General features: G+C 35.2%; 1 protein-coding gene across 1 annotated transcript; it reads right to left on the bottom strand.

The window, feature by feature from the left end:
- Nucleotides 1-965: 965 nt before the first annotated feature.
- Nucleotides 966-22,265, bottom strand: LOC141672549 (protein MOR1). The gene is made up of 53 exons (XM_074479170.1): nucleotides 21,838-22,265; nucleotides 21,589-21,694; nucleotides 21,386-21,509; nucleotides 19,848-19,927; nucleotides 19,558-19,735; nucleotides 19,396-19,460; nucleotides 18,888-18,970; nucleotides 18,715-18,800; nucleotides 18,519-18,632; nucleotides 17,187-17,306; nucleotides 16,131-16,233; nucleotides 15,001-15,137; nucleotides 14,342-14,407; nucleotides 14,104-14,221; nucleotides 13,968-14,008; nucleotides 13,362-13,433; nucleotides 13,125-13,229; nucleotides 12,914-13,019; nucleotides 12,307-12,419; nucleotides 12,139-12,226; nucleotides 11,804-11,904; nucleotides 11,565-11,672; nucleotides 11,378-11,483; nucleotides 11,226-11,305; nucleotides 10,989-11,138; nucleotides 10,807-10,882; nucleotides 10,580-10,704; nucleotides 10,337-10,447; nucleotides 10,055-10,204; nucleotides 9,889-9,963; nucleotides 9,718-9,799; nucleotides 9,549-9,640; nucleotides 9,360-9,461; nucleotides 9,200-9,274; nucleotides 9,017-9,112; nucleotides 8,801-8,902; nucleotides 8,578-8,679; nucleotides 8,093-8,275; nucleotides 7,783-7,971; nucleotides 7,636-7,715; nucleotides 6,950-7,012; nucleotides 6,700-6,826; nucleotides 5,909-6,031; nucleotides 5,730-5,807; nucleotides 5,408-5,566; nucleotides 5,171-5,329; nucleotides 4,508-4,605; nucleotides 2,591-2,747; nucleotides 2,390-2,506; nucleotides 2,212-2,307; nucleotides 2,019-2,090; nucleotides 1,634-1,931; nucleotides 966-1,533 (listed from the first exon to the last, which is right to left on the bottom strand). The coding sequence occupies exons 1-53, from the start codon at nucleotides 21,998-22,000 to the stop codon at nucleotides 1,280-1,282; spliced, it is 6,054 nt and encodes a 2,017-aa protein (XP_074335271.1). The 5' UTR covers nucleotides 22,001-22,265; the 3' UTR covers nucleotides 966-1,279.
- Nucleotides 22,266-27,748: the final 5,483 nt, after the last annotated feature.

The following is a 27,748-nucleotide window of genomic DNA, read 5'->3' as shown; positions in this document are numbered from 1 at the left end:
TAGGAGATAAAGGAAATGGGGGAAAACATGGTCGGTAGACTAGCTAAGAAGATGTGATGGAAGATTCTTGTGAATATATATATATATATATATACACGCGCGCATGTGTACATTATTAAGTAAATAAATAGATTGGTAGCATAATTTTCTATTCAAAATTGATGTCCACTAGTGGGAGAGAAGCTTTTTCTGTCCTGTATGTCCCTCCATTTGAGTTGTTGTATAGGAACAACTTGTGCCTCATAACCTTAATTCTTTTCAATGTTTTGCTTGGTTTGATCCATGTAAACTTCTAACAACTAGAGCATAAAACATTAGCTAAATTCTATATTGTGGGTATTATTAGTCTTGTGGTCCTTTTGGCAATAGTGCTAAACATGTGCAACTTTGGGTTCTATAAAACTATACAACATGTGCATGTTGGCCCCTGGGTTTTCGATTCTTTAATGAGTAATATAATTTTAAATACCTAGCCTTTTTGTAATCCATTAATTTCTTATATTGTGACGGGCATAGAACGTCAACCAAAATCCTGTGCTTTAAAGTAACGAGGCTCTGAGAACATCAACCAATTACTTAGCAGGAACTATCACAGCTTGGGAGGTTTTGTTTGCCTTCCACAGATGTCAATTCACTAACTGGCAACTGCAGTTCAGTATACGGGCTCGAAAACTCTAAACATAACAGGATGGCTAAATGTCATCTAGTGCCGTCCCTAGTTGCTTGCTACCGACCCTCTATGACCATACGGCCCCCACACAACCAGCTCAGGATCTACCCCTTAGGTCATACTTCATAGCCCTTTCCTGCTTTGTATTATTCTGAAAGATAATGATTCTATAGTCCAACTTGAGCTTGCTTAAAAAATATACTAGTGAAAGACAACTCATATTATCATTATAATAATGTCATCTTACTTGTATGCGTCTCTTGGTGCAACGGTGAACTGCTGACAAATTCAAGGATAACTTCAAAAAACCATTTATAATCTCGTAACTAGTATGGTCAATATAAAAAATCATCAACATATAATAATATACACTTACCAGCTGCTCAACACTAAATACACTACACAACAGACAATATTGCTTCATGACATCGCTTCTACAAAATTAAGATTATGATACAAACTTCTATGCAAACGATCATTGCACTAATAATTTGAATCATCTATACCGTGCTCCGCGGCATAATTACATCTGCCGGGCTTCCTCATTTGTGGCACTGGCATCTTAGGGAACAATCAATTCCCCAATGCTCAAAATGGCCAATTTTGAGCCTACATTGGTTCGATCGACCCGCTTTTAAGCCTTTCCATCCGTGCTTGTAGCCCAGATAATGCCTTCTCATCCATAGGAAGCACACCTACTGCAGGATTCTCAGAATTAGCTCGGTCCGTAGATTGAGAAAATTGGCTCGGGTCTACATTGCCATTCAAGTTCATGAGTGGTCTGTTTACTGATTCTGGATTTCCAGCAGCTGCCTGAATACTCTTCATCCTTTCTCTAATTGCATTTAATGTTCCGCCAGTAACTGCAATATATAGAATTACATCTTATGGTTAATTTATCTGCAAAGGGAATTGAGATATGAGATATTTGAAAATGTAAATTAAAATTTAGCAGAAGTAAACCTCCGGGCGGGAATCTTTCATTTTGTTCACCAGACTGATGTCTTGATTCTGGATGATCAGATATTGGACCTCTAGACATCATAGTATTATAAGCTTTGTCATCTTCTGCATATGATGGAGGTAAACTAAAGCTTGTAGGTTCTACTTTAGAATTCACAGATTTTGAATCATTCAGTGTATTTGTATGAACAGGTGATAGTGGTGCGAATTTTGGGGAGGAAAGGTTCAAAGAAGATGGTGGGGGAGTGGCTAAGGGTACACTTGAAGGTGTTCTGCCAGCTGCTGCATTCTTCTCCATCTGCAAGAATGGAGGCGAGGAACTGGTCAATGCACCATCTCCTTGAACATACAAAAATATATTATTGAAAAAGACATCGGAGCATACCTGAGATAAACCGTCTCTAATATAAGTACGAAATGCCTCACTAGCATTTTGTAGTTGAGAAAATATATCCACCTGAATTGTGTTCAGATAATATTGTTACAAACATGACAAAAAAAATGAAGGTCATAAATGTAAGGAAGAATATAAGATGGAAGCAGATAATTTTCCATGTATATATGCATTATGCACTTGCCTTCGGATATAACTGGGTGATCCTGTATAACTCGTACAGACCAATGGTGCATGTTTGCTTCTCCCCAATTTTTTTAAAGATTGCAGCCAACTCTTGCTTTATAATCATTATAATCAAGAAAATTTAGATAGGTAAAAAAATGATGAGCTCTAAGAAACGACATATAAGCAAACAGTACCTTCAACTGGGAGTCTGCAGAATGTGTGGCCTGTGAGGAATTGTTTGCTGCTGAATCACCCCAATTACTCTGACCAACAGGCCCTGATGGAGTCAACATTCTTGCAGCTGCCAAGGTCTGTCATAAAACAATATGAGAACGTATGTCCAAAAAAAACTTCAAACCAGCCACATTTTTCATAATCTTTATATCTCACAACACCTGAAGATTAAGGTCGATGTAGGCAAGGATAATTGGTTGTGGTTCCATATCGATAGGTACCATTGAAAGATGACCTTTAATAGCAGTCCCACGAAGCTTAACAAGCTCATGTAGAACAGTTTTGACCATGCGCAGTGGTTTATCATCAGCTCCAGCTCTATATATTCGATAATAAAGAGCAACCAAGAAAACATATAGTCAGTACAAAACCGAAGTTTGCATTAACCAAAGAAAATATTTCTAATTTCAAGTTCAAAAAGAATAATAAAACTTCAGATTTAAGCCATTGCTTGAAGTGCAACACAAAACTCGAAGTTCGGAAAATCCTGACCAAGACTAGTTTACACTTTAAAGTAAGCATTCTAAGAAAGGTACAGCATTAATGATATCTTGGCTATCTTGAGCTTATGGATAAGGCTTGGGGCTACTTTTTTTTTCTACTTACTACTAGTGCTTCCAGCATCACATCAATTCCTATGCAACACCGGTTTCCCCTGTGACCTTCACAGGGCTTTAAAAGAAAAAGAAAAGACATCTTATTTAGCCTGTATGTCCAAGAGTCATAGAATCCGTGCTACTAAGCCAGCTAACTACCTGTGACTATCTAAGCTAGCTGCATACTGGGGATGGGAGAGGCTTATTGCACGATCCACCCAACCCAGCTAACCTATTAAATGCTGCATAAGGGAGTGGTAGGCTGCCCCCTGCCTGTCTGGAGGTGAACAAACATATGCAAAGGAGTCAATAGAGAAGTCCATGCAGAACCACCAATCTTATATGCCTAAATTAAACAAAATGTGGAAGACGCCAAACAGATATGAATAATCACGAACATATTTTGTCTTTCAGACTTTTTGTACATCTGCGCTCGCATATTCACAATTGATGGGGACCAGCTACTAGGTTACTTGCAGTATTTACTAAACCTAGTAACCTACACAAACATTAAGCTTTAGTTTGGTGTATACACTGTCATGACAAAAAACATATTATTTCCTCCCAATTGTCTTTGATGGAGCTTGATTGCTCTGTTATGACTTATGACAGAAAAACAAATAATATCCTAAACAGTGCCAAGTAGTAAAAACTTCTCGAGATGGGAAATGATGTAGTGGGCAAGTCAACAATTAACGCCTGGTGACTTAGACTAACTGCAGCTTGAGTTCACAGAATAAATCGTGAAACAATAGTGCTGAAAAGCTACACTAATAAGATCTAATTTACGAATCAAATAGACAATTTATCAGGATAGCAGACTTAATAACCAAACTCATTGCAGTGACATCATGTTAAACATTGGGCTTAATTATAACATGACCCTTAAAGTATGACATGTTCACATAAACCCCTCAACAAAAAAGTCGTACATTTTAACCCTTCAACTATGAGATTTGTTTAATTTAACCCTTTGGTTAAATTTTCTTCCAATATTGCCCTTAAGGATCATTATGTCCGCAATCATATACTTCAAGGGTAACATTGTTCCTCAATCATTTTATTGTCATTTTTATTTATCAAATTATTTAAACTAATTTCATTGTATAAATTAATTAATATGATAAATAATTTTACATGATTTCTATATATTAAGTAAATTTAAAAACATTTATTGGAAGAATCAAAATAATTATATAAAAAATGATTAAAGTGTACAAAACTCGTAGTTAAGGGGCAAAAATATGCAACACTTAAGGGTAATATTGGGAAAAAAATCCAACAAAAGGGTTGAAGTGTACACAACCTGTAGTTAATGGGCAAAAAATATACAATTTCTTTGTTTAAGGGTTCATGTGTACACCATCTTACACTTGAAGGGGTAATAATTAAGGCTAAACATTGAAGGGTCAGAACAATACCAGCGTAGCCACTAACTTTATATAAAACTTCTTACATTTGCTTATATAGCTTTAATCATACCTCTTTCTAATCTCTTCCATTCCAAGCTCTTGCAGGTATACATGAATGCTTTGAAGGATCCGATCTAGGTCAACTTCATATATGGTGCTCTGAAGAACCTGCATTTCGTAGAGCACATCTGTTAGACAATAGCAATATTTTTAAAGTGCGGGCTCCTTAAACCTTGATTCTGCGTCTTTCCAAAAACAATATAATAATTTGCTGAAATGGCACTCCGTAACAAGAACCATGTTATCAAATGTGCAATTGGGACTTCCACGTCGTATATAGCACTACACCAGTTCCTATGTGCACTAACAAAAATACCAATAATTTGCAGTAACAAATGTGGCATCAGAGGTACAGATTTCATAGTCCACAAAGTGTAACCTTAAAAATTTGTACAGATATATTTATTGTGACAATTGCAAATGGCTCTATTACAATCCAGTACTGATGCACCTAGAAACTAAAATTGTAGACTTCATCATAAAACGGCGCCAAAGAAGATATTTGGGTTAAAAAGTCTTCCTTTTGTACTACTTTAGAAAGACAAAATATTAGAGTGTGCCCAGCATTATTGGGTACACGCTAAGATTTAGCATTTTGCAAATTATAAAGATAGGAAGAACTTAGGATCAAAATGGTCGAAAGAAAAATAAGAGGGTCTGCAAGAAAAATGACCTTGGTAAGTTTAATCAAACATTTGACAACCAAGTCTGAGAACTTCTGATTCCTCATGGCAAAAGACTCATTCGATGGTGGAGAAGGCCACCTAGCAGGATCCAGAGGCCGTAATAAATTGATAAGTACAACAAAGGAAGATGTTCGTTCTGCATTATCCTGCACAGATAAACCCCAGTTGATAAAAGAAGTGAAATATATAATGTGAAATGAATTCCAAACTAAAATAGAACCTACCAATATTTTAAGCATCAGCACATTTAAGGCCTTCAATAGTTGACTACCATCATCCATCCGCGGAACCCTTTCATCTAAAAGCCAAAGCAAAAGCTCAGTAATGAGACTATCAAGAGTACTCTCTTTAACCGCGTGGGCAAGCCTTTTGTTTTGAAATGTCTGCAACGGCAACAAAAAAAATGACAGTAAGAATGTGGACCATGAGATGTGTCATCAACATAAAAGTGAGTTACAGCTGATAAGATGATGATAAGGAACTGCAGAAATACTGCAAGTGTCCAGTTGACTATATTATTAGTTAAAACATATAATAGCAACTTGCCTGCATTAATGTGTTGAGGACATATTTACATGACCTTGAAGAGGCACCCATCAAACTAAAGTCAAAAGTCTTGGCTACCTGCCAATAATAAGACAATCATGATAATAATTCTTTAGAGTTCTGCAGAAACAAAGGAGCTAGCTATGCATGAACTGTGTCAAAGTTAGTGCAGTTGATACCTTAGTTGCTAAACATGAAACAAGCTTATCTGCATCTTTCAAAACATCATCCATTGCACTACCATCAGGGTCACTCATAGTTTGGGCCAGCTCATGGCAGACAACTTTCATTCCTTCAACAGACTGCACCATAAGACAAAATAATAACCCAGCAAATAATTAATTCCATCACTTATATAGATAGAGAAAGATGTTATAATGCATCCACCAAACTTATTATGCCCCCAGCAAAGATACAAATTTGAAAGGAGGTGTTGGTGTGCTACGCTATGTACGCACCGGCCTAAAAAATTATGCCAAGTGTCATGTACAGTAACAATACTACACCATCTTCATCTAAATTTATAAGAAATACAATAGCAGGAACCAACAAACAGGGTTGTGGGCTCCCCCTCTTTTTTTAAACGAGTACTTGTTTGTAACTATAGAAATGTACCAAAGTTAATGCTATATTTTGCGAATAAGTCCCAAGTTTTAAGAAGAAACGGTAACAATCACCCTCATATTAATTTGCAGAATTCTCATATGCAAACAGAAAGCCAAATTGACTAGAAAAGGGAATAATTTCTGCTTTACAATGTCTGGTTCAAATTTCTTTAATTTTCTCAAACTCGTCAAAACCACCATTAACATTGCCCACTTTGATATTCAGTTGATGTAAAATTGTACTATGTCCCACGTAGTTTTTATTAGACAATTACACAGTGCATAATGAGACGCTTCATTATCAAACTTGCCCAGTTGCTGGTCAGAACAAAACGTAACTGACAGCAAAGAAACTAGAAGCAAACCTGCTCAGGTGAACCATAAACGATTATATCCAAAGCTTCATTCCAGTCTGTGGGACCAATAGGACTAGCATGTGTTCTCGGCATTGAATGCCTCTCCATATAAAGATCAGGATGATCATAATTCTCTCTAAACAATATTAGTTATTACAATTAGAGGATAAAAAATGAACTCCAAAGAGAAATAACAAGAATTTCAAGTCTAAATTTATGAAACATGAAGAAAAACAAAAGGATATACAAACATCCTTACCTACTAACTATCGGGCCAGACATAGATCGTAAAATTTCACCACTTTGCTCTGCTGCTTCCGACCTGGGTATCATGAAACAAATATGCACAACCATGTGAAGAGAGTTATTGTAAAGTTCAAAATAGATAAGGAATGAAAGAAACTCGAATCATGGCATTCACTGTATCAAAAACAAAAATCATAGATATTCTGATACTTTTGACATCAAATACCCCATGTTACTTTGACCCTTCGAAAAACAATTAGCCACTCCACCTAAGATTCGTAACACATAGGTATACAATGTGTTTTTTCATTAACTTCTACACATTATTTCTCTAATAAAAAACCCATTTCAGGCCATATGAAGCAACTACTAATTATTAACTCTTGAAATAATTGCAATTACAAATTATTGTAGGGCAGGTGGTTCTCTTAAATTTCATCATCAGTCTGAGAACTACTTCAGAAGAATCCAGAGCAAGATGACTTTGTCAATAACAAAAACAATAGTCAATGCATGTGAGAAGGAAATAATGCAATAAAATCCTGCTAAATTTCTGTCGACATTGCCGCCAATTCAACCAACTTTTAAGCAAACAGTACCCCGCAATGTCAAAACCAAAACGCTGAAACTCATAAAAAATTTCCAGATAAAGATACAGAAAAAGGTAGAATTCTAGTGGCAAGGTAACAGAATACGCACCCATTCTCTCTGACAGAACGCCTCAAAGCAGCCCTAGCTTCCCCAGGCTTCCCCTCTTTCCTTTTCTCCATCTCTCGAGTCTGCGAATTTGGACGTTTAAGAAATCGTTGAACAGGTTAGACATAAAGATAACAAATAAATACTGACCTTCCACTTAAATCGATCATCTATCATGCTTTTCTGCGCTTCTGTTAGCTTCCCAACATATTTCCATATGTCGTCACCAAGAATTTTAAAACCAGTAGCAAGAGTATTAAGAGCAGCCTTCCTAAGTTCACCATCTCGTTCCGCAGTTAGGCTCGCAACAATTTGCAATGACTTCAATTGTCCACTGATCTGTAAAAAAATATGTATATCCACAATTCAGGCATCCTGTATAATGATAAGTACTAATAATGATTAAATTCATATACAAAACAAAATTAAACTTTAAATCCAAAAAATTATTGCAACTTACCTCAGACCCATGATTGTCAAGTAAATATGCAACAAGATCCACACACTCTATCCGCGTTCTGTTATTTCTAGAACGTAAAGCCTCCAATACATAAGGGAAAGTTTTTGCCGCAGAATATGTATGGATTATTAGTTTAGTTAGTTCTCGCATCTTTTCTCGTACTTTTTCGATGTTGTGTCCAGACTGCACAGCAAAAACAACACTTTTTAAAAGGGAGTAAGAACACTTCTCAATTTTTTGGCGCATCTTATCAGGTATAAGCAAGTAATACACAATGTAAGAATGTGGACAAAACAAAAGGAAATTAGAATTTATAGTAAAAATATTTATCATAGGAAAGTGAAAGTTGCAATACAACATCATTCATCCATAGTCCATATCGAGTCATAGATTTCCCTTGATAAGAAGTCTAGAACATATCAACATTTACGACCTATATTTGGTTATCAAATAAATATTAACATTGACCAACATAGGATTTGAACCTTCTCAAACAAGCACGGAAGAAATATTGCAGCTTCTGACTCTGTCATGATGTAACCTTCATTTCTCAGCGCGGAAAAGAGTTCAGGAAGAAAATCCAAAACCTGTTTACAATATCAATTAAAAAAATTTGAAATATAATTGAGATTAAAAGGAATTAACCACCATTCCAAGTTACTAAACAAAATCTGTATAACTAAGAAAGAGTTAATTACATCAGAGTACCTTTAATATGCATGACGTGTTGGATTCACATAGCCGCAGAACAAACCACCTCAAAAGAATATCCAGAACTTCTGTGATATCTCTGCTCATAGATGGAAGTGCCTGTAGCCGAAAAGTAAACAATAATTTTAGGGAATCTGTGCTAACTAATACAGATAGTTGAATAATATATTGAAAAATAGAAGAAAATAAATCAGTAGAACATAGTTACAGCACCTTTTGCAGCATATCAATACCATCAACTTGCTTTTTAAAATCGGTGCTTAAAAGCCTTCTGTGCAAATCATCCCTAAAGTACTTCATAAGATCACTCTGATTCAAGAAGACTTTCATAGTTATCGAATTGAAATATAATAATAGTGTATTAAACTGTTTGTGTGAACACCAGTAGAAATAAACCTCAAGATCTTGAATTTGCTCTAAGCGTGGTTCTTCAAATTTGAACCTGCGCACAATTAGTCTCTCCCTCTCATCCTGCACATTCATCATTCCGAATGATAGCTATACTAGCATACGGAATCCACAATCTTCTAGAATTATAACCTCTGTCCAGAAATACCTTATTGGAGTCCTTGATATTTAATAGAGCCTGTGAGTGCATGTTTATATCTTCAACGGACATGATGATTTCAGGCCTCGCACCCTTTGCCAAGACCCCTCTCTTTCGACACAAATCACAAAAACGCAGTAGTTAGTCTCCACAAAAAAGTAATTCAAATCATAAGCACCTCAAACGACTATAACGTACCGGAGCTACAGCTCTGCCATGCTTTGACACAGCACCATTGGTTTTTCCAATCTTTAAGCCAGTTTTGGAAGATGGCGCAGTTGACATGGTTTCTAAGACAAAATAAATTTGGAAATAAATAAGCTCAATACATGGATAATTAATATCAAAATTAGCAACAATGATATACCTCGAGAAGCACCATATGGCTTTAATCTATCAAGAACAATAGCTAAAGCAGGTCCTTGTATATCTCTTACATTCTTAGTCACCTACATAATATACAACGAAAACTAAGGGATTCTAGACTAAATACAGACATACAGAAAATCAGAGACAATTTTTTTTATTCCTTTCATACCATCTCGTGCCCGCAGACTTTCAGTATTTCACCAAAGCATACTTCTGCAGCTTTACGGACATCAGCTGATTTATCCTATACACATACCAAAATGCAAACATCAGTTAACACTAAGTGGAAGATAACACCTAAACTTCAATACATTTGATATGAAGAAAAAACTAACTGTCATCGCTGTGGCAACTGGTTTCAACAGATGTATAGCATCGTTGAAGTCTTTCAATCCAGCAAGTTGTCTGGATAACCATTCAAAAAGATCTCTACGCCCTTCAGCACCAATCTTAGCATCCATTAATGCAGCAGCAAAGTAAGGCACCTACAAAGGAAGCAGGACTGTCATGGTACCAATACAAGATCCACATCTCTCAGCCAAACTAATATGAAATGGAACAATAAAAAACAATATACCACAACTCTGAACCAATATACAAAATGAGCAAATACCAACCATTTTGTCAAGATGAACAGCAGCAAGCCACAAGTCCAAAGTAGTCAAAGTACACTCTCGCATGTGCTTTTTATTGTCACCAAGGCATTTCAAAATATCTGAGAGAATTCCCTGCCAGAGAAATAATTGCAAGTACTATGTGGTAAACCAAGACAGGTGAAGAACATATATTAAAATAAACTGGACAAAAAGCAGATAAATAGACGTTAGGAGAGAGGGTCCAAGCAACAAGTCAACACCTACCTTGCTTGCCTTCTCCACAGCGGATCCCATTGCAGATGCAATGCTACCAATTGTAGACAATGTAGCCATGATTAAGTTTTTGTTGCTGTCATACAATCGGCCTCTTAGAGCCCCAAATAACTCCACTGGAAACAGTAGGGAACACAATGATCAAAACCTTAAAAATCTTAGAGATATATAACCATATACAAGATATAATTCTGCCAGTTTGCAAATTAGGTTCATACCTGTACCAGTTGGTTGAATGCGCTTATTGGCCTCCTCCAGTATTTTATTTACAGCTTCGATAGATTCCATACGAATCTAAAGAACATATTAAGGAAATTTCAAGACTCAAGACAATCGTTGTAAATGTAAAAGTTTGAGATGAAATTCACTTTATTGCTAAAATATGGAAAAAATCAAAGACCTTCCAGTCTGAACTTTCTAATCCTTTGAGCAGAGCAGGAGTGATCTTTCCACTAATATCCTCGCGAGGAAGGCTATCTAGCCCACCGCCAGAAGCAGATGTTGCAGAATCTGCGACCTTAACAGTTTTTTTGGGAGCTGCAGCTGCTCCCTGCAGATTATATTATTTAAAATTTAATACACTAACAGGAGACAAGTACAAAGAAATACTAAAGAAATACTGGGTGCTGAACTCTACCTCAAATGGGTTTTTCTCATACTCGGCATCAAGTGTACTTAAAAGAGCTGGTTTTACATCAGACAGAAACCCTTTGATATCTGCAAAAGCGATAACATTTATCCCCAACAATTATCTCTAGACAGTGAACATAAATAAGATTAAGACGTTACCTGGACCAACGAACTTATGTAAAGCACCAATAACTTTAATACTGGCATTTCTTGTAGCAGGGGCACTGGATTGCAGGCCAATATCCTTGCAGAAATCAATCAAATCCTATACAATGCAAAAAGTATTAGGGGAAATCAAAAAAAACTGTCCGCATCCAAGTGCTGCAATATCAATGAAGTGAATTACCTTCAATTTTAGAAGTGAAACACCAAAATCTTCAACTGCTGTAACCATCCAGAGAAGTCCCTCACTGAGAACTTTGGGATTCTTGTGCTCTTTCATTATTTTGTACATCTAATCAGGAAAAACACAAACCTTGAGAAACAACATGGAGAAGAAACTTGCAGGACAAAGCTGCCTAATGAATCAGACTTCTAAGGAACCAGACACCAATTGTCAAATATTATACGCACAACTATACTTACTCGTTCAAAAATAAATCCTGGCCCCACTGATTCACAAAAAGTCGTTAGGCACCTCATGGCATGCGCACGAGTCTTGATATCAGCAACCCTTTCACTGACACCTGCGAGCAACGCCACTTAATTACAGATCTCCAAATAGTATTCAATACAAAACTAAAACCAATCATTTTCACATTTTTCTAAAGTAAAAAGGGGTAAAAAAACATCGGTTAATAATACTGTAAAACTCTCTGTTCACCATATCATATATCAAACAGAAAGAAAAAAAAAACGCAGGGCCATTTAAACCTGACATACTTTGGACAGTATTAAAAAGTGATGATTCAAAAACTGACCTTGAATACAAAGCACCACACACTTTTTGGGAAACTTTGTTGCAGTAGAAGCAATGTGTATGGTGACCTCAATAACCTGTTGCTGAACCTGCACTTACAAGAAGGGCATACTACATAATTTGTTATATCAAAATAAAGCTAAAAGGTCACAAATTTAGTAAAGCATACCTGAACATTTTTCTCATTCCAACCAGGAACAGCACAAAGTAAACGTATCAAAATCTCCACCGAGCTGTCAAGGTTCTCTATTGCTTCGACTTGTTCCTTAAGGGATACAATTGCTGCAATGACAATAGAGGAGACACAATAAATGAATTATAGATACAAGTATACAATGTACTGGATATGTATCAAACTGAAATTCAACACGATTGACATAATACATCAACTTCATTGAACACAGGTACAGTAAATGAAAATGATTGAAAGGAGTGCATAGTATTTGGATCACAACTGCAAAGTCTGAACAACAGATTGATAGTTTAATTAAACATTTCAGGATCACAAGACAACGAGATGAGAATGCCCATGTTGAATACAATACTGTACATATAAAGAGAATTCTCTCAATACAAGTGGTGCATTGCCAAAAAAGACAAAATAACTAGTTTATATGCTGAAATTATGTACTCCACACACCACCTGCTTCCTATTTATTAGAGCTAGCATATACCAAAACAACCTAATAAGAACTGATACCGAAAGAGCGATACATCATATTCAATCCATGGAAGTTGAACAATGTTTTACGGGTACTTAAAGAATAATGGCATACCTTCAAGCCTTTCTTTCCACACTGCACTTTTCAACAAAGAAATTGTTTCCGCTTGTATGAGAGAGCCTAACCTGCTTTCAATCTCTTCAAGACCCATATCAGCTGGCTGCAGCATAAGAAATCATAAACGAACAAATTTAAACAGTATACAGACATGAAACAAGAAAAACAATGAATAAAATATGATTAGAGGCTAAAAGTTACTATTCACCTCAACATCTTCAGGTTCAATGGGCTTCAGAGCTTTTGAGGGTCCCAATCCATCTCCTTTCTTGCTCACACCAGATTTCACAGATCCTGCTTTCTTGGTAGCAGCCTGCATGAAAATAACATACTTCTTCAGATGCTATAGGTAGAACGTTATACGGAAATATTAAACATTTTAATAACATATGTTAATAACATATACTAATATATGTAATAGCTGTGAAGGTTAAAAAGAACTCACTGCTGCTTGAACAGGTCTTTTCCCACTGAGCATGCTAGCTGCAGACTTTCGAACATATGATGCATCAGAAGACTGCAAGAGCAACAATCAAATGCAGCCTCTTATGGTCAGATCTAGAGACACGATACACATGCCGCTAAAATGTAGGTGACTAGAATGTTTATTGATTCGAAAAAGAAAAGCAAACATCTGAAGGAAGAAGGGGCGACATTGTTAAATGACAGAAAACAGTTACTAACAAATCTAGAATCTTAAATATCCTGAATAATCAACAAAAGGATGTGTTCTCTTTCCAGTAAAAGATGCTTCTTCAGAAGAAGATAATGCAGTTGTTCTCATGTATATTTCAAAATTTACACCAACTAGTTTCTAATAAAAGAACATAAATTCTCATATGTAGACTAGTTAAATAGAAAAAGGCCAAGCAGGTCAAACAATTTCTTCTTATTATGCAAAAGTTAATACTGAAGGACATCAATTACTATATTTACCATAAATCATTACATATACATGCTTTCATATTTACTGCAATTTCCAAGTGACCGGTCTTTCTCAAGACTAGCAAGTAAAAAAGTAAATAAAAAATATAAAGTGACGACTATTTACCTCAGAACAAGGCATGCTTCCACTTGATGATTTGACTGCAGCTGGATAATATAGACAATATATTAGGAGTATTAAAAGGAAAGGTAATACTTAAAGTATGTACAGCAATAATAGATTATGATCAAATTATTTCAACCTGAACCTGCAACAGCAGGTGGACCACCTCCAGAGCTCCCGATCATTTCAGAAAGTTTCTTTTTTCGAACTTCATCAAGTTTTTCCAATGAATTCTCCAAAGGCCTCATGCCAACCAACTACAAGAAAAATGAATAAAGAAATTAAACATATAACATATGCGCACGCGCGCGTACACACACACACACACAGAGAGAGAGAGAGAGATTTCAAAATGCAACTAGAGTATAAACGATTACCTTTGCCAATGCTGCCAAAGCTGAAAAGGCAGCATCCCTTACATCAGGTGTCCCATCATTAAGACACTGCATTACCAATAAAAAAATTATAAAGATTATGACAAACATGATTTTGAATGAAAAAGTAAATTGAGATGAGATAAGCCTAATCGCAGTAGTTGCATGATCGACTACTCAAAGAAAAACAGTCAAGTAACTGCATGGATATCAAAGACAAAAAATAAATAAAATTGGTCAGACAGTTTGTGTAGCAGAAGTAATATTTTTAAACAAGTTTTATACATTAAAAGGAGGACTGCACCTTGTCTTTATTTTTCGACTGCGAGCAGTTTAATAATAGGGTAGAAGAACTCAACATATATGGAAATGTAACCCCCCCCCCCCCACACCAATACAGACATAAACAAGAAAACAAAGATGCCCCACTGCTTTCTAGATCGGCCAAAGACAACTGGCTTCGGGTAGAAATTACTTTAAAAACTCCCAGATGCCCTTAGAAATTGGTTCCTTTCCCAACATATACAAAGAAAATGATAAAAACATGCCTTGGCAAACAAAAGGAGCACAAAAAGTGAGCCAACTCTTCTCAGTTCTCTCTCTGGCCAGTTATATACATATATTGCCAAAAACTAAAGGGTGCAGCATGTAAAGTAACTTACCTCCATACATATTGGAACATATTCTTTGTGCAGTTTGAGGAGAATAGCCTTGTTGCTTGACTCAATACAAAATGTTAACCAGTTTAACGTCAATGAGCGTACAAGCGGAACTTTATTTTTAACAGCAGTTTTAATATCTGCGATGAAAGTATCTCAGCATGATTACAATACCATCGGAAGAGTTTACAAATAGAATCAAACAAGTACAAGTCACTTTCACCATTAAGCTAAAATTATACTACTAGCCAAATACTGATAAATGAATAAAGTTGTACAAAACTATTTTCATGCTCTCCGTAATACAACATACGATCAGATATATAGTTGTATAAGACTACTTTTGTGCTATTTAAAATACGATATAGCAGTTTAAACAATCGCACAAATTATCACACAGTATAAAACATGTCAGGAAATTATGTATAAAATTAAATGAGCAATTTTATCACTGTCTTCTAAATTCTCTTAAGCCATCAAGTTATCTGTTTGGCCCTTTCAAGCACCAGTTGGTCAATACAGTCCTACACCCAAAAAAAGAGAGAACTTCACAGAAAAGTGTTGAATACTCAACATTCAACATCTCAGCCTCACGAAAGCTACTAAACACACCTTGAAAATTGATGTAATACAGCAGTAACAATTACTTTTTACATTAAGTACCACTAACTTTTCTAATATGTTCATTCGAAAAAAATAAAGCATTCTTATAACTAATGAAATATTAAAATATCTAGAGCTAATAAGCTGATTAAAATGAAAGAAACAGGTCATTAGAGCATCTCCAAAGACTCTTAAATCACTCTTAAATATAATATAAATTATTAACTTTTAGCAATTTAGTGTGACTTTATCTCCAACAATGCTCTTTATATCCACTCATTCAATTTCATATTATTAAAAGTAACTTGAAGTCGATTTACTGTAAAATATTAGTTAAGAGCTAGATAGTCGCTCTTAGAATTGAGGAGAGAGAAGAGGCTCTTCAACTTTTAAAGAGCCTCTAAGAGTCTCTTGGACCTCTAATTTACGCCTCACTCTCTATTTTTAAACTTAAGAGCCCATATGAAGAGCTCGTTGGAGATGCTCTTAGACTGTTAATTACAAACAAAGAAATATGTATGGAGAACTACCTTCAACAATGTCCGCAAGATTCAAGCACCCAGATTTGTACATTGCTTGAAGAGTTTGAGTAAGAGCATCTGTCAAAGTAGGCTTTTTCTCTTTCAATTTTTCCTAATAAAGATAAAATTTGTCATACAAAAAAAATTACACCAATACTAAACTCTATTTATGTTGTACAGAAAATAGAAGCAAACAGAGGATACTAAAATAATGCAAGATCTGACAAAGTGTGACTGCAATAAATTTAATCCTAATGGGTGCAAGATCACTATACAGTAAACACCATAGTGGAATAACAATGCAGATGGAGAAAACCAACACCAAATCTTGTAATAGGAAAATATAAAGTAGTTTAAAAGAATAAAGATACAAGATTTAAGTTACCTGTGATTTATATATCAACGACTTATCTCACATTTTATGTTATACAAACTCCAAACCTTATATTGTCATTTGGAGTGATTCTTCAGGGTTAGTCCTTACTCTTTAGTCGTTTAACATATTCTTAACATTAAAAAAATACGAGATATTACACAAACTACATACTTCACTGAGTAAGTTTTTCTATAAACCAAGTTATTTAACAAATTATATTATTATGCTTCTACAACTCTATATGATAATTCTGTGCGCCCAACTAATGAATCCCTACTACCTTGATGTATCAAATAGCTAAATCTCCATTTAGAGATTTTAAAATCAGAAATATATTTCTTCCTGTGTGTGTTACATCAGGCTGGTATTCCAGTATCATTTGATATAAGAAGTGACAAGGGGGATGTTGGTAGAAAAGGAATATCACTATTACTACGATATGTTGATTATAATGAACCAACACATGAAGCTTAAATCTGCATAGTCACTTCAGCAATTGCAGAAGCTTAAACTCCATTCACGTGAAAATTCGAAAAAAAAATACTTGCTGAAAAACAACAAAGACAATTCCATTAAGCATGAAAATTATTTTATTTTTTTTTAGAAAATAAAAAAATTCAGACACATATTCCAGATGTTACTAGATGTTCACAAGATGTTTTAAACAACTTGATAACTACAACACTTACAAGTAGAACTGGCAGCATGAATCGCGAATTTCCAGAAAAATTAGTTCTCAATCCCCTGGCAAGGTTGCCAATTGCTTGGATTGCTTCGACTGCAACAGCAATATTTACATCTGTAATAAGCTGTGGGGAGAGAGGAAGGAGATTTTAGAAACATGTATATTGGAAAAATATCAAGTACAAGGGTTGAAAACAGTTGCAAAAAGATAGTATAATACAGACTGAATCCAGAAACAGCCAACAGTACAAACATGACACGGGCTTGCTACAAACCACCAAATAATCAAACTAAACTAACAGACTTAAGCATCAATTCGACGAGTATAAACTTAAAAATTGAAAATAACAAGAAAATATAGAAGATACTTGGAGAAATTGTATCTTGTTTATCATCAAACTTATAATCTCTCACTGCACATTAAAACAGGGACATCAAAACTAAGTGTATCCCCAGATCCCACCCCTCTAATCATCCTGATATCTCAGCCAAGTATGTTTCAGATAAGTATTATTACTGCAACAGTTACCTATATATATAAATGAGTGGAATCATTCTACTCCAGATAAGGTGCATACTAATTAAGATAGAAAATACAGCATGCCAAACTAACAGATGATGCCTGCGCAATGAATGACTATTCAAAATGTATGAAACAATTTCAACTTTAACATCCACTTTGGAAAATAAAGTAACATCTGAATGGTGCAAAGCACAATTTAATGTGAATGCAGGTAGAAAATTCAACACAGCCGCAGTGTTTTGAAAAGCAAAATTAATTGCCTATTATACTCCGCAGGTCGAAGAATTCGGATATTCTCATATCCACTTCTTAACAATGCCAAATAAAAAAATGTTGGTGGAATGTTTTAACAATGGAGAAGCTATGTTTCACCAAGATACTGACATAACACAGTTACAATAACAATTGTATTAAACCCTCTACAGTTCAACACTTTATGACATGCAGAGGGTCCTTTTGTGCCATATATAGGAACAGCAACAACTATATCTATATAATTACAAGGGCAGGGGTAATGAGAATCAAGCTCTCAACCTACTGGCAGTGGGAATGAACTCCTGCCAATGATCAACCCCAAGCTCCTCGGCAATATATCAACGAGTTAGTATAGGAAACTAGCCAAACTACAATTCTTGTGTCAGTGCTCAATTAAAAATACAATCATATCCAAATATTCAAATATATATCACTAAGAAACATAGTATACCAAGTTTCCAGCAGATGGACAAAGTAATAAACAAGTAAAAAATAAATTCAGATTAGCCAAAGATCATATACTATCCAAAGAAAAATTCATTAGCACCGACTATAATACCTTTTTTAGTGTTCGACAAATCTCAGTAAAATCACCAGGAGCTATCCTTTTTGTTGAAGCAAGCTTCGATAACTCTGCTACAGCCTCTTTCCGTTCTGACCATTTGGTAGCTTTCTACAAAATCATAGAAGAAAAATGTAAGCAGCAGAAAAGGCATTTTGGATTATGGTAACACAGAGGAAGAAAGAGCACTAACGACTCCAGCCCAGAAGCCAGTCTTCTCTAAAGGTGTCAATATATCAACAGGATCTACAAGTTCATACTCATCTATCTCCTGAGGGGCTGACAGAAATATATAAATTAGCACCAAAGGACAGATCAACTTAATATGCAAACTAATACAGGGAACTTTATTAGCAGATAACATACTATCTGCAGCTGCTTCTTCAGCTGGACCAGACCCTGCAACCTCAGACATAGCTTCTGGTTCAGGCTCTTTGTCTTGCTCAGATCTGGATATGATATTAAACAGACGTGTCAATTTATTGAGTAGAAGAAAAATTATTCTGGACAAGGCTTAATATTCAGCTAGTCATAGTTGCTAGTACTTTATAAAACCTTTGCTTTACATACTTTCGGAGTAAGACATACTGGGTAAGATTAGTTTGTTGTATCCAATGATAAATACTTGTACCAATTATTTCAGATTACTATTCCATGTAACTATACCATCATGGCATTATGTAATCCACCTAGTACGTGGAATTTAAATCCAATAAAAGAAAATACAGGCCCCCCCCCTGAGAAAAGGATTTTACTGAAACTTCTAAAAGGATTGATGGATGTTATTTAGTTTTATGCTGGGAGCAAATCCTCACACAATAGAGGGAATATACAAACTTTGTGGGGGAAAAGCTTATACAAATCAAACAATCACCTTATTTTTCGAGATGGCCTGGCTGACCCTGTGACATTGGCAAGCTCGGCCTCCAACTCTTTTTTCTTTAAAAAGCAAAAAGAGAGACAATATTGTCATATTCCCAGAATGATAGAAACAAGAGTTTACAAGGATAAGCATACCGGTGGATGATTTACATACCATTGTATCACGCATTTTCTCAAATAAAATTGATTTCACTGGATCTTTTCCAATCCAACGACAAAGCTCAAGTGTAACTCCTTTAGATGAAGCACGGACATTCTGATCTTGGTGATCAAAGAGTTCCGGCAGCATCTTCAAAATTCTTTTCGGAGGAACAATCTTTGATCCAAACTCACTGAAAATTGTAGAAAATTTAAACCAAATATGTGCAGATTTAGGAGTGCTACATAACAAATTATGAACGAAAAAATATTATGAAAAGACACATATTTGAACACATTTAAGACCTTAGGGCTTGAAACATGACATCTATGGCAGGTACAACTGCTTTTGCGACTTTGGCTTTGATTGCTTTCTCCATAGCATCCTACAGTATAATAAAAATATATTTCTTCAGAAAAGGCGCAAGAAAAAAAATAGTACTCATATTTTAACACAATATGGAACAAAACCAACTGAAGAATCACTTTGAGATGCATGTTATAAACACTATTACTAGCAAAGATGGCACGTCAACTGTTCTCTGCCTTGCTCTAAAAAATTTAATTTCATTTACCTTCCGGAATGCAACGGATTCCGTCCTTTAAAATGCTTTGTATCTTTTTCAAAATATTTTTTTCTTGTTTTATGTGCACTGACAAGAGACCGCAAGTTTCGGACCTAACAAGCATGTTACTTTCATTTCCGTCTTACATAACAAAATTTCTCTAGCAACCATACCATACTTGGAGATGAGCTAAGGTGATTTCCAGATATTTTGTTTTAAACAAAATTACTTAGAAAGCCAGACAGCAAAAAAATCCATGAATTGAGAAATATAACCCACAACACGCACCACTCACTCATTTTGTCAAGATTCTCAGAGAGAGGACAGAGCGTTAAGTGGTCCAACTGTTGTCAATTTTAAAGCAACACAACGCAACATTTTAAGCAGCCTGCTGCAAAGTGGCTGCAAGATACTAGCCGTTATTATTTTGGTGTGCGTAATAGTTTCTTCTTAAGACCTTAAAATAATTTTATTGAGAGCTTTTTTACCAAACTGTCAATACAAGAGCACCATCCGGAACATCAGTACCAAAATAATTTGCAAGTGTACATACAAAAAACTTCGCAAAATTTAATTGGAAGGGGACTATTATCCTGACGACATATATTGTATGCATAGTCCTACAAAAAGTACACATTTCCTTGTCTCCAGGCTGCAATTAATGAGTGATAAAAATATAGAATTTAAAAGTAATTCTCTGTTATTAGCATATTACAATTAATCTATTTAATCTTGCCAAAGTATGCAGCACAAGTTTTACAAATAAAAAGCTGCACATATTTGTTCAAGAAAGTTCTTTCCTGATTTTCAGCATAGGTATTAAGCTCAAAAACCATATGAAGTGGTAAATTAGTACAGAAAAGTAGAACCAAGCATCAAAGAAAAGAACACTAACGAAAAGATTTAAGAATGACACTGCCTAACATTTTAAAAATATTTTGTGATTCATATGATGCAACAGAAAAGACTGAAGCTTTAAAATTTTGCAAGTAAAAGTAGCATAACCCTGGAATGATCAAAACTTTATAAATGAGATCTGCAATATCGCCTATCGTCTGCTTAAGAAAATTCCAAAGTTCCGGCCTACTTTAGTTAGACAGCTAGCATCACATTGTTAAATGCACCGACAGGCATATTACATATGCAAGATCATGCTACAACATTTCAGCAACCAAACTCAATGCAAACTCAAACATGTGTTTAGAACATGTTAACCTAACCGTTTAGCTACATTGTGACAAAAAAATCGAATACATAAACAAAAAAACACCGGCATACCAGAAACGCATCAACAGCCTCCAACTCAACCCAAAGCATAAAAATTGCCTGCGCCTTCTCCACAGTCTTGGGACGTCCCGTCAAACACTTGGCCACAATTGCATCACACACTTCTTTTGCATACCTACATTCACACCACACATCAAAAATCCCCCAAAATTGAACAAAAATTAAACACACCAAACCCTAAATTAAAACTCTACCTTCCGACATCGGCATCGGCAACTTTCAAAAACACAATCAACGCATCCAACGCCTTCTCCTGCACCGGCGCATTAGCATCCGCCACCGACTTCCGAAAAAACGGACCTAATCACAAAAAATTCACACCAAATCACAATTACACACACACATTTCGTCACAAAACACACATCAATTAACACAAACCCTAACAACCAGATCTGAAACTCAAAATTGAAAAAATCGAAAACACGAAAAATCAAAAACCTAACCGAATTCACGCAGCCGAGGATCCTTCGGATCGGAAATGGAAGCACAAACGGCGGCGAGGTCGATATTCGCATCGTTCCGAACCTTCCAGTTCTTATGCGTCAATCGATCCTCCCACGGCAATTTCTTCGCCTCTTTCAACAACTTTTCATCTTCCGTCGACATCGCAATCTACGAATGTGTGTGTTTTTGTGTGTGTAGGTGCAGGGGAGAGGATAGATACAAACCGGTGTGTGTATAATTAGTGTTTGAAATAGAGGTGGATTGAGTGCCGGCGAGTATCGAGAGAGAGAGAGAGGGTGAGAGAGAGAGAGATACAAATCTATGTTTTTTAATTTTATATTTTTCTCTGTTGTTTCAAAGCTGGTAGAAGGGAAATGGTGTTTACATATTTCAACTCGAGAGGAGTGTTTTTGAATTTAAACGGAGAGATATGATATGTGTAGGATATATGGAAATTATAGTAGTATATTTCTTTTGTGTCGTGTGTCCCGATAAATCAGGTTGTTTGAATTTTGATGACCAAAATGTAGTCCTAGGAAATGAAGATACCATACGGTTATATTTTTCTAGAGAAAAAGTCCTGAATTTTGTAAATGTTATTGAGATTTTTATTAAGATGACTACTATCCTCGAATATAATAAGACAAAAGTTTCAAAATTTTATTTATTTTAAATATAATTTTATGAATGATTTAAATAAATTGAAATTTGAAACTTTCAAAAATTTAAATGAAAAAGATTAAACTAAGGGATGTATTCAATTCAGATTTTAAAATAATTCATTATTTTGACAAGATTTTCTTTGATTTTAATAGTTCATAATTTTTGTCGAAATTGATTAAAAATCATGTAAAGTCTTGATAAATTTGTGAAGTTTGTCAAAAATGATAAAAAAAATATACTAGCAAATCTATTAAATTCGTCAATTTATCAAATAAATCATAATTCACGGCCTTTTGAATACCATCAAATTTTAATGAATTTTTTAAAATTTAGATTGAATACACTATAATTCTAATTGACTTTTTACAGTCTATATTAAATAATTTAAGATTTTAATAGATTTTTAAAAATTCAAATTGAATAACTCCAGATTCTTAAAGGATATTTTACAAATCTAAATTGAATAAGCGGACTTCAAAAATCCAAAAAGAAAATCTATAAAATTCTTAATTGAAAGCTACTTCGACATATTTTTTGAAAAAAAAAATATAATTATTTTAATTCTATAATATTAGTCTTGTATAATTTGTACGCACTTTAAATTATACAAAAAAACAAATAATATAATAGATGTTCTTCACTATTTAAAAAATAATAATAAAAATGTTTACAATTCACAAAATCTGTTGTGAATATGTTGTGAACTTGATGATTTCATTAACAAAACATCTTGGTAGATTTTACTTAGTGAAAAATGTAGCACTAGATGGATAAGGATTATAGTCCCGACGGATGACTCAATATAGTCCCGACGGATGATGATTTATTATCCATCGAGTGAGTAGCTTGTGTAACAATAAGTCTGTAGCACTTTCTACATACACATTGTTTAGATCCTGTAGTAGTACTCAAGTCATGTTGACTTTAACTAGATATGCAGAATAGGTTGATTCATTGTACATAGATGATGTCTTGTAATTCTGCATAAATGAAATGAAGTCAAGTGCCAGATAACTACCCGACGGATAAACAACAATGTCAGTCGACGGATGATCAACAAGGCAACCCGACGGATGATTATGAACCCGACAGATAAAGAATTCAAACATTTGTTGACAGTGACAACACAGTCACATGCGTCGAGTGTATGCAAATGGAATGTGGAAGCCTATTCAACTGGATTTTAGAGAACAAAGAAGCATTGTCATTTCCATACTATTATGAAGATATTCAAATATGCTGGAATAGAGTAATGAAGCAACATAGTATTAGACTTAATAGGTTTTTGTTTTATTATCTTGTCTTATTACTTTGTAATCTTGGTGATATAAAAACCAAGAAGTAGCAAATAGAACAACAAGCAACTGAGCAAGATTATTATTCTCAGAGAAACATTTGTAAGCTGTATTCTTAGCATTTCTCTATAAACTTAATTGTTAGAATTTGTAAGCAGCTGTGAGCTAATTGCTACACAGAGTTCTCTTGATATAATATATATATCTCTGGTGGATACATTCTAATCCACCAGAAAGTTTTTAAAGACTTGTGTTTTTAATTACTTGTGTCTTGATTCATTCCAAGATATTATTCCGCAGTTTGCAAATCAATTCACACAGTTATATATTATTAAGATAGAACATTTTATATCTTTGTGAAAAAAGTTTCCAGAATTTCATTCAACCCCCCTTCTGTAATTCTTGTTGTATTGTTAGGGACTAACAATTGGTATCAGAGCAAGCTCTTGATAAACAAAGAGTTTAAAGATCACAACAAAACAGCAAGATGAACAAGAAGGATGTTGGAGTCAAAAATTCATTTTCAGGACAAAGATAATTACCATCACTGGAAGGTAAAGATGCATCTTCATTTACTTTCTCAAGATGAGGCCTATGTAGATTGCATAGAAAGAGGCCCTCATGTACCAGTGAGAGCTGTAACTGGAAATGAGCCATCTGTCCCCAAGCCAAGGCATGAATGATCTGATCCTGATATTGAACAAGTCAGGAAAGATAAGAAGGCCATGAATATCCTGTTCAATGGAGTTGATGGTGACATGTTTGACAACATCATCAATTACAAAACTGCCAAGGAAGTTTGGGATACAATACAAATTATCTGTGATGGCACTGAACAAGTTAGAGAAAACAAGATGCAGCTACTAATTCAGCAATATGAGCATTTTCATAGTGAAGAAAGTGAGTCTCTCACTGACATCTTTAGTAGGTTTCAAAAACTACTAAATGCTCTGAAGTTGCATGGAATGGTATATCAGATAAAAGACTCCAATCTTAAGTTCCTTAGATCTCTTCCAAAGGAATGGAAACCTATGACAGTCTCATTGAGAAACTCTCAAGATTACAAGGAGTTTACTTTGGAGAGACTGTATGGCATCCTGAAAACTTATGAGCTTGAAATAGAGAAAGATGAGAGAAGGAAAGAGGAAAGAAGAAAGAAGAAAGGAGGATCCATTGCACAGTTGCTGAGTTAGAGAAAGAGAAGGAGATGAAGATGAAAGCTGTTGAATTAACTTCAAAGGTCTGTGAAAACAAGGGCAAGGGGCAAGTCTGATGAAACAGAGACAAGTTCTTCAAGTAATCAGGTAATCACCACTAACCTTGTACATTTATCTAAAGCTGAGTGTAATGATGCTATAAATGACATGTCTACATAATTATATCATTTGCGTGTTACACTTAAGTCTCTTACTAAAGAAAATGCTAAAATCAAAGAAAATAATTTGTTTTTAAGTGAGAGGAATAATGTGCTAGCGTCTCAGTTCATTGAATTTGAAAAATTGAGAATTGAGTGTAAAATTGCTAAGGATGAATTAATTGAGTCCTTGAAGAAAGAAGAGATCTTGAAGAAGCAGCTTGAACGAGAACATGAGGTGATTAAGGCATGAAAAATATCTAGAGATGTTCATGCTCAAATCACCAAAGTTCAAGGGATTGATTCCTTTTGTGATGCAGCCTGGAAGAAGGATAAGGAGAAGCTGGAATCCAATTTGGTTGAAGGATTGCTAACAGATGTAGACTCGACGGATGATGAGGGTCATCCGTCGGATAACAAAAAGGATTATCCGTCGAGTGATATAAATCATCATCCGTCGACTGTGAGCAAGCCTGTGAGTAAAGCCAAACTTGTCAAGTTAAATGAGAAATATGGATCAGTTTCCAAGAATTTTGTTCCAGGAGAATCTAGTTAAGTGAAGAAGGAGAAAAAGGATTGTCAAGCAATTGAGTGACAGACTTGAAAAGATTGAGGTTAAAACAGAGGCTAAAAAGAAAAATAATAGAAATGGTATAGTAGGAATTAACAAGCATAACAACTACATACCTGATAAATATGCTCCTACAAAAATCTGTATCAAGTGTGGTAGTGTAAATCATTTGTCTCTTAATTGCAAAACTGCCATGTCTACTTCCATATCCGTGCCACCTCATTTTCCCAACATGAATGTCATGTCTTCTATGCCTATGAATGTTATGTCTACACTGAATATGAATGCACAGTTTGCTAATATGCCATTTGCACCTAATCCTTATTATGCTGCATTTAGTATGCCACAAATGCCATTTAGCATGCCTTACTGGAATAATATGTTTACTAATAGCATGTCATTTCCTGTTAATCAAAATATGCATGATAATTCTGTTGCTATGAATGATTTCAAAGGTTCAACTCAAATGACTAAGGATGAATCTGATATCCCCAAGTCAAATGAGATCAAACCTAAGAAACAGAAAAAGAAAGCTAACAAGGCAGGACCCAAGGAAACTTGGGAACCAAAATCAACTTGATTTGATTTTGATGTGTGCAGGGAAACAGAAAGAATCTATGGTACTTGGATAGTGGTTGTTCAAGACACATGACTGGTGATTCTACCCTGCTCACGGAGTTCAAGGAGAGAGCTGGCCCAAGTATTACTTTTGGAGATGACAACAAGGGTTATACTGTGGGATATGGCTTGATTTCAAAAGACAATGTCATCATTGAAGAGGTTGCCTTAGTGGATGGTCTCAAGCACAATTTGCTGAGTATCAACCAGCTTTGTGATAAAGGCAATTCAGTAACCTTCAAATCAGAAGCCTGTGTTGTGACTAACAAGAGGAGCAACAAAGTGGTTCCACTAGTGTGAGAAAAGGAAATATGTACCTAGCTGACTTCAACTCATCAAATGCAGAATCTGTTACTTGCCTTCTCAGCAAAGCAAGTCGGGATGAAAGTTGGTTATGGCACAAGAAGCTATCCCATCTAAACTTCAAGACCATGAATGAACTAGTAAAGAAAGAACTGGTTAGAGGCATTCCTCAAGTGGAGTTCTCTAAGGATGGATTGTGTGATGCCTGCCAAAAAGGAAAGCAGATCAAAGCATCATTCAGAAAGAAGCTTGATTCAACAATTGAAGAACCTTTGCAACTGCTACACATGGATTTGTTTGGACTAGTCAATATGTTATCCATCTCAAGGAAAAGATTTTGCCTAGTAATTGTAGATGATTTCTCAAAGTTCACTTGGACATATTTCCTAAAGTCTAAAGATGAGGCTAGCGAAATCATCATCAATCACATAAGGCAAGTCAATAATCGTCCTGATTTCAAAGATAGAAGAATCAGGAGTGACAATAGAACTGAGTTTAAGAATTCTGTCATGAGAGAATTTTGTGAAGAAAATGGGATTTTGCATGAGTTTTCAGCAGCAAGAACTCCATAACAAAATGGGGTAGTAGAAAGGAAGAACAGATCACTTATTGAAGTTGCCAGGACAATGCTTGAAGAATCTAAATTACCAACATATTTTTGGGCTGAAGCTATAAATACTGCATGCTACACTCAAAATATTTCTCTAATTAATCAAGCAAAATGCATGACTCCCTATCAATTGTTCAAGAACAAGAAGCCAACTCTAAATTTTCTTTATGTCTTTGGCTGTAAATGTTATATCTTGAGAAATCAAACTGATCAGAATGGGAAATTTGATGCTAAAGCAGATGAAGGAATTTTTGTTGGATATGATGTAGGTAAAGTATATAGAGTCTACAATCTAAGAACCAATATTGTTGTGGAATCAATACATGTTGTGTTTGATGATAAAAAGATTGAAGGACTGCAAGATGGAGATTACCATGAGAACCTCAAATTTGACAATGTGGAGATGGTTAGTGATGACAGTGATGATGAAAGTGATCAAGAAACAATACCAAAGGATAATGCAGAAAAATCTACTACCAATGAAGCACAAAATTCA

Source organism: Apium graveolens, chromosome 7 (genome assembly GCF_009905375.1).
Source record: "Apium graveolens cultivar Ventura chromosome 7, ASM990537v1, whole genome shotgun sequence".
In the NCBI taxonomy this organism is placed as follows: Eukaryota; Viridiplantae; Streptophyta; class Magnoliopsida; order Apiales; family Apiaceae; genus Apium; species Apium graveolens.
Note: the sequence above shows the minus strand (reverse complement) of the source record. Positions and strands in the feature narration are given on the sequence as shown.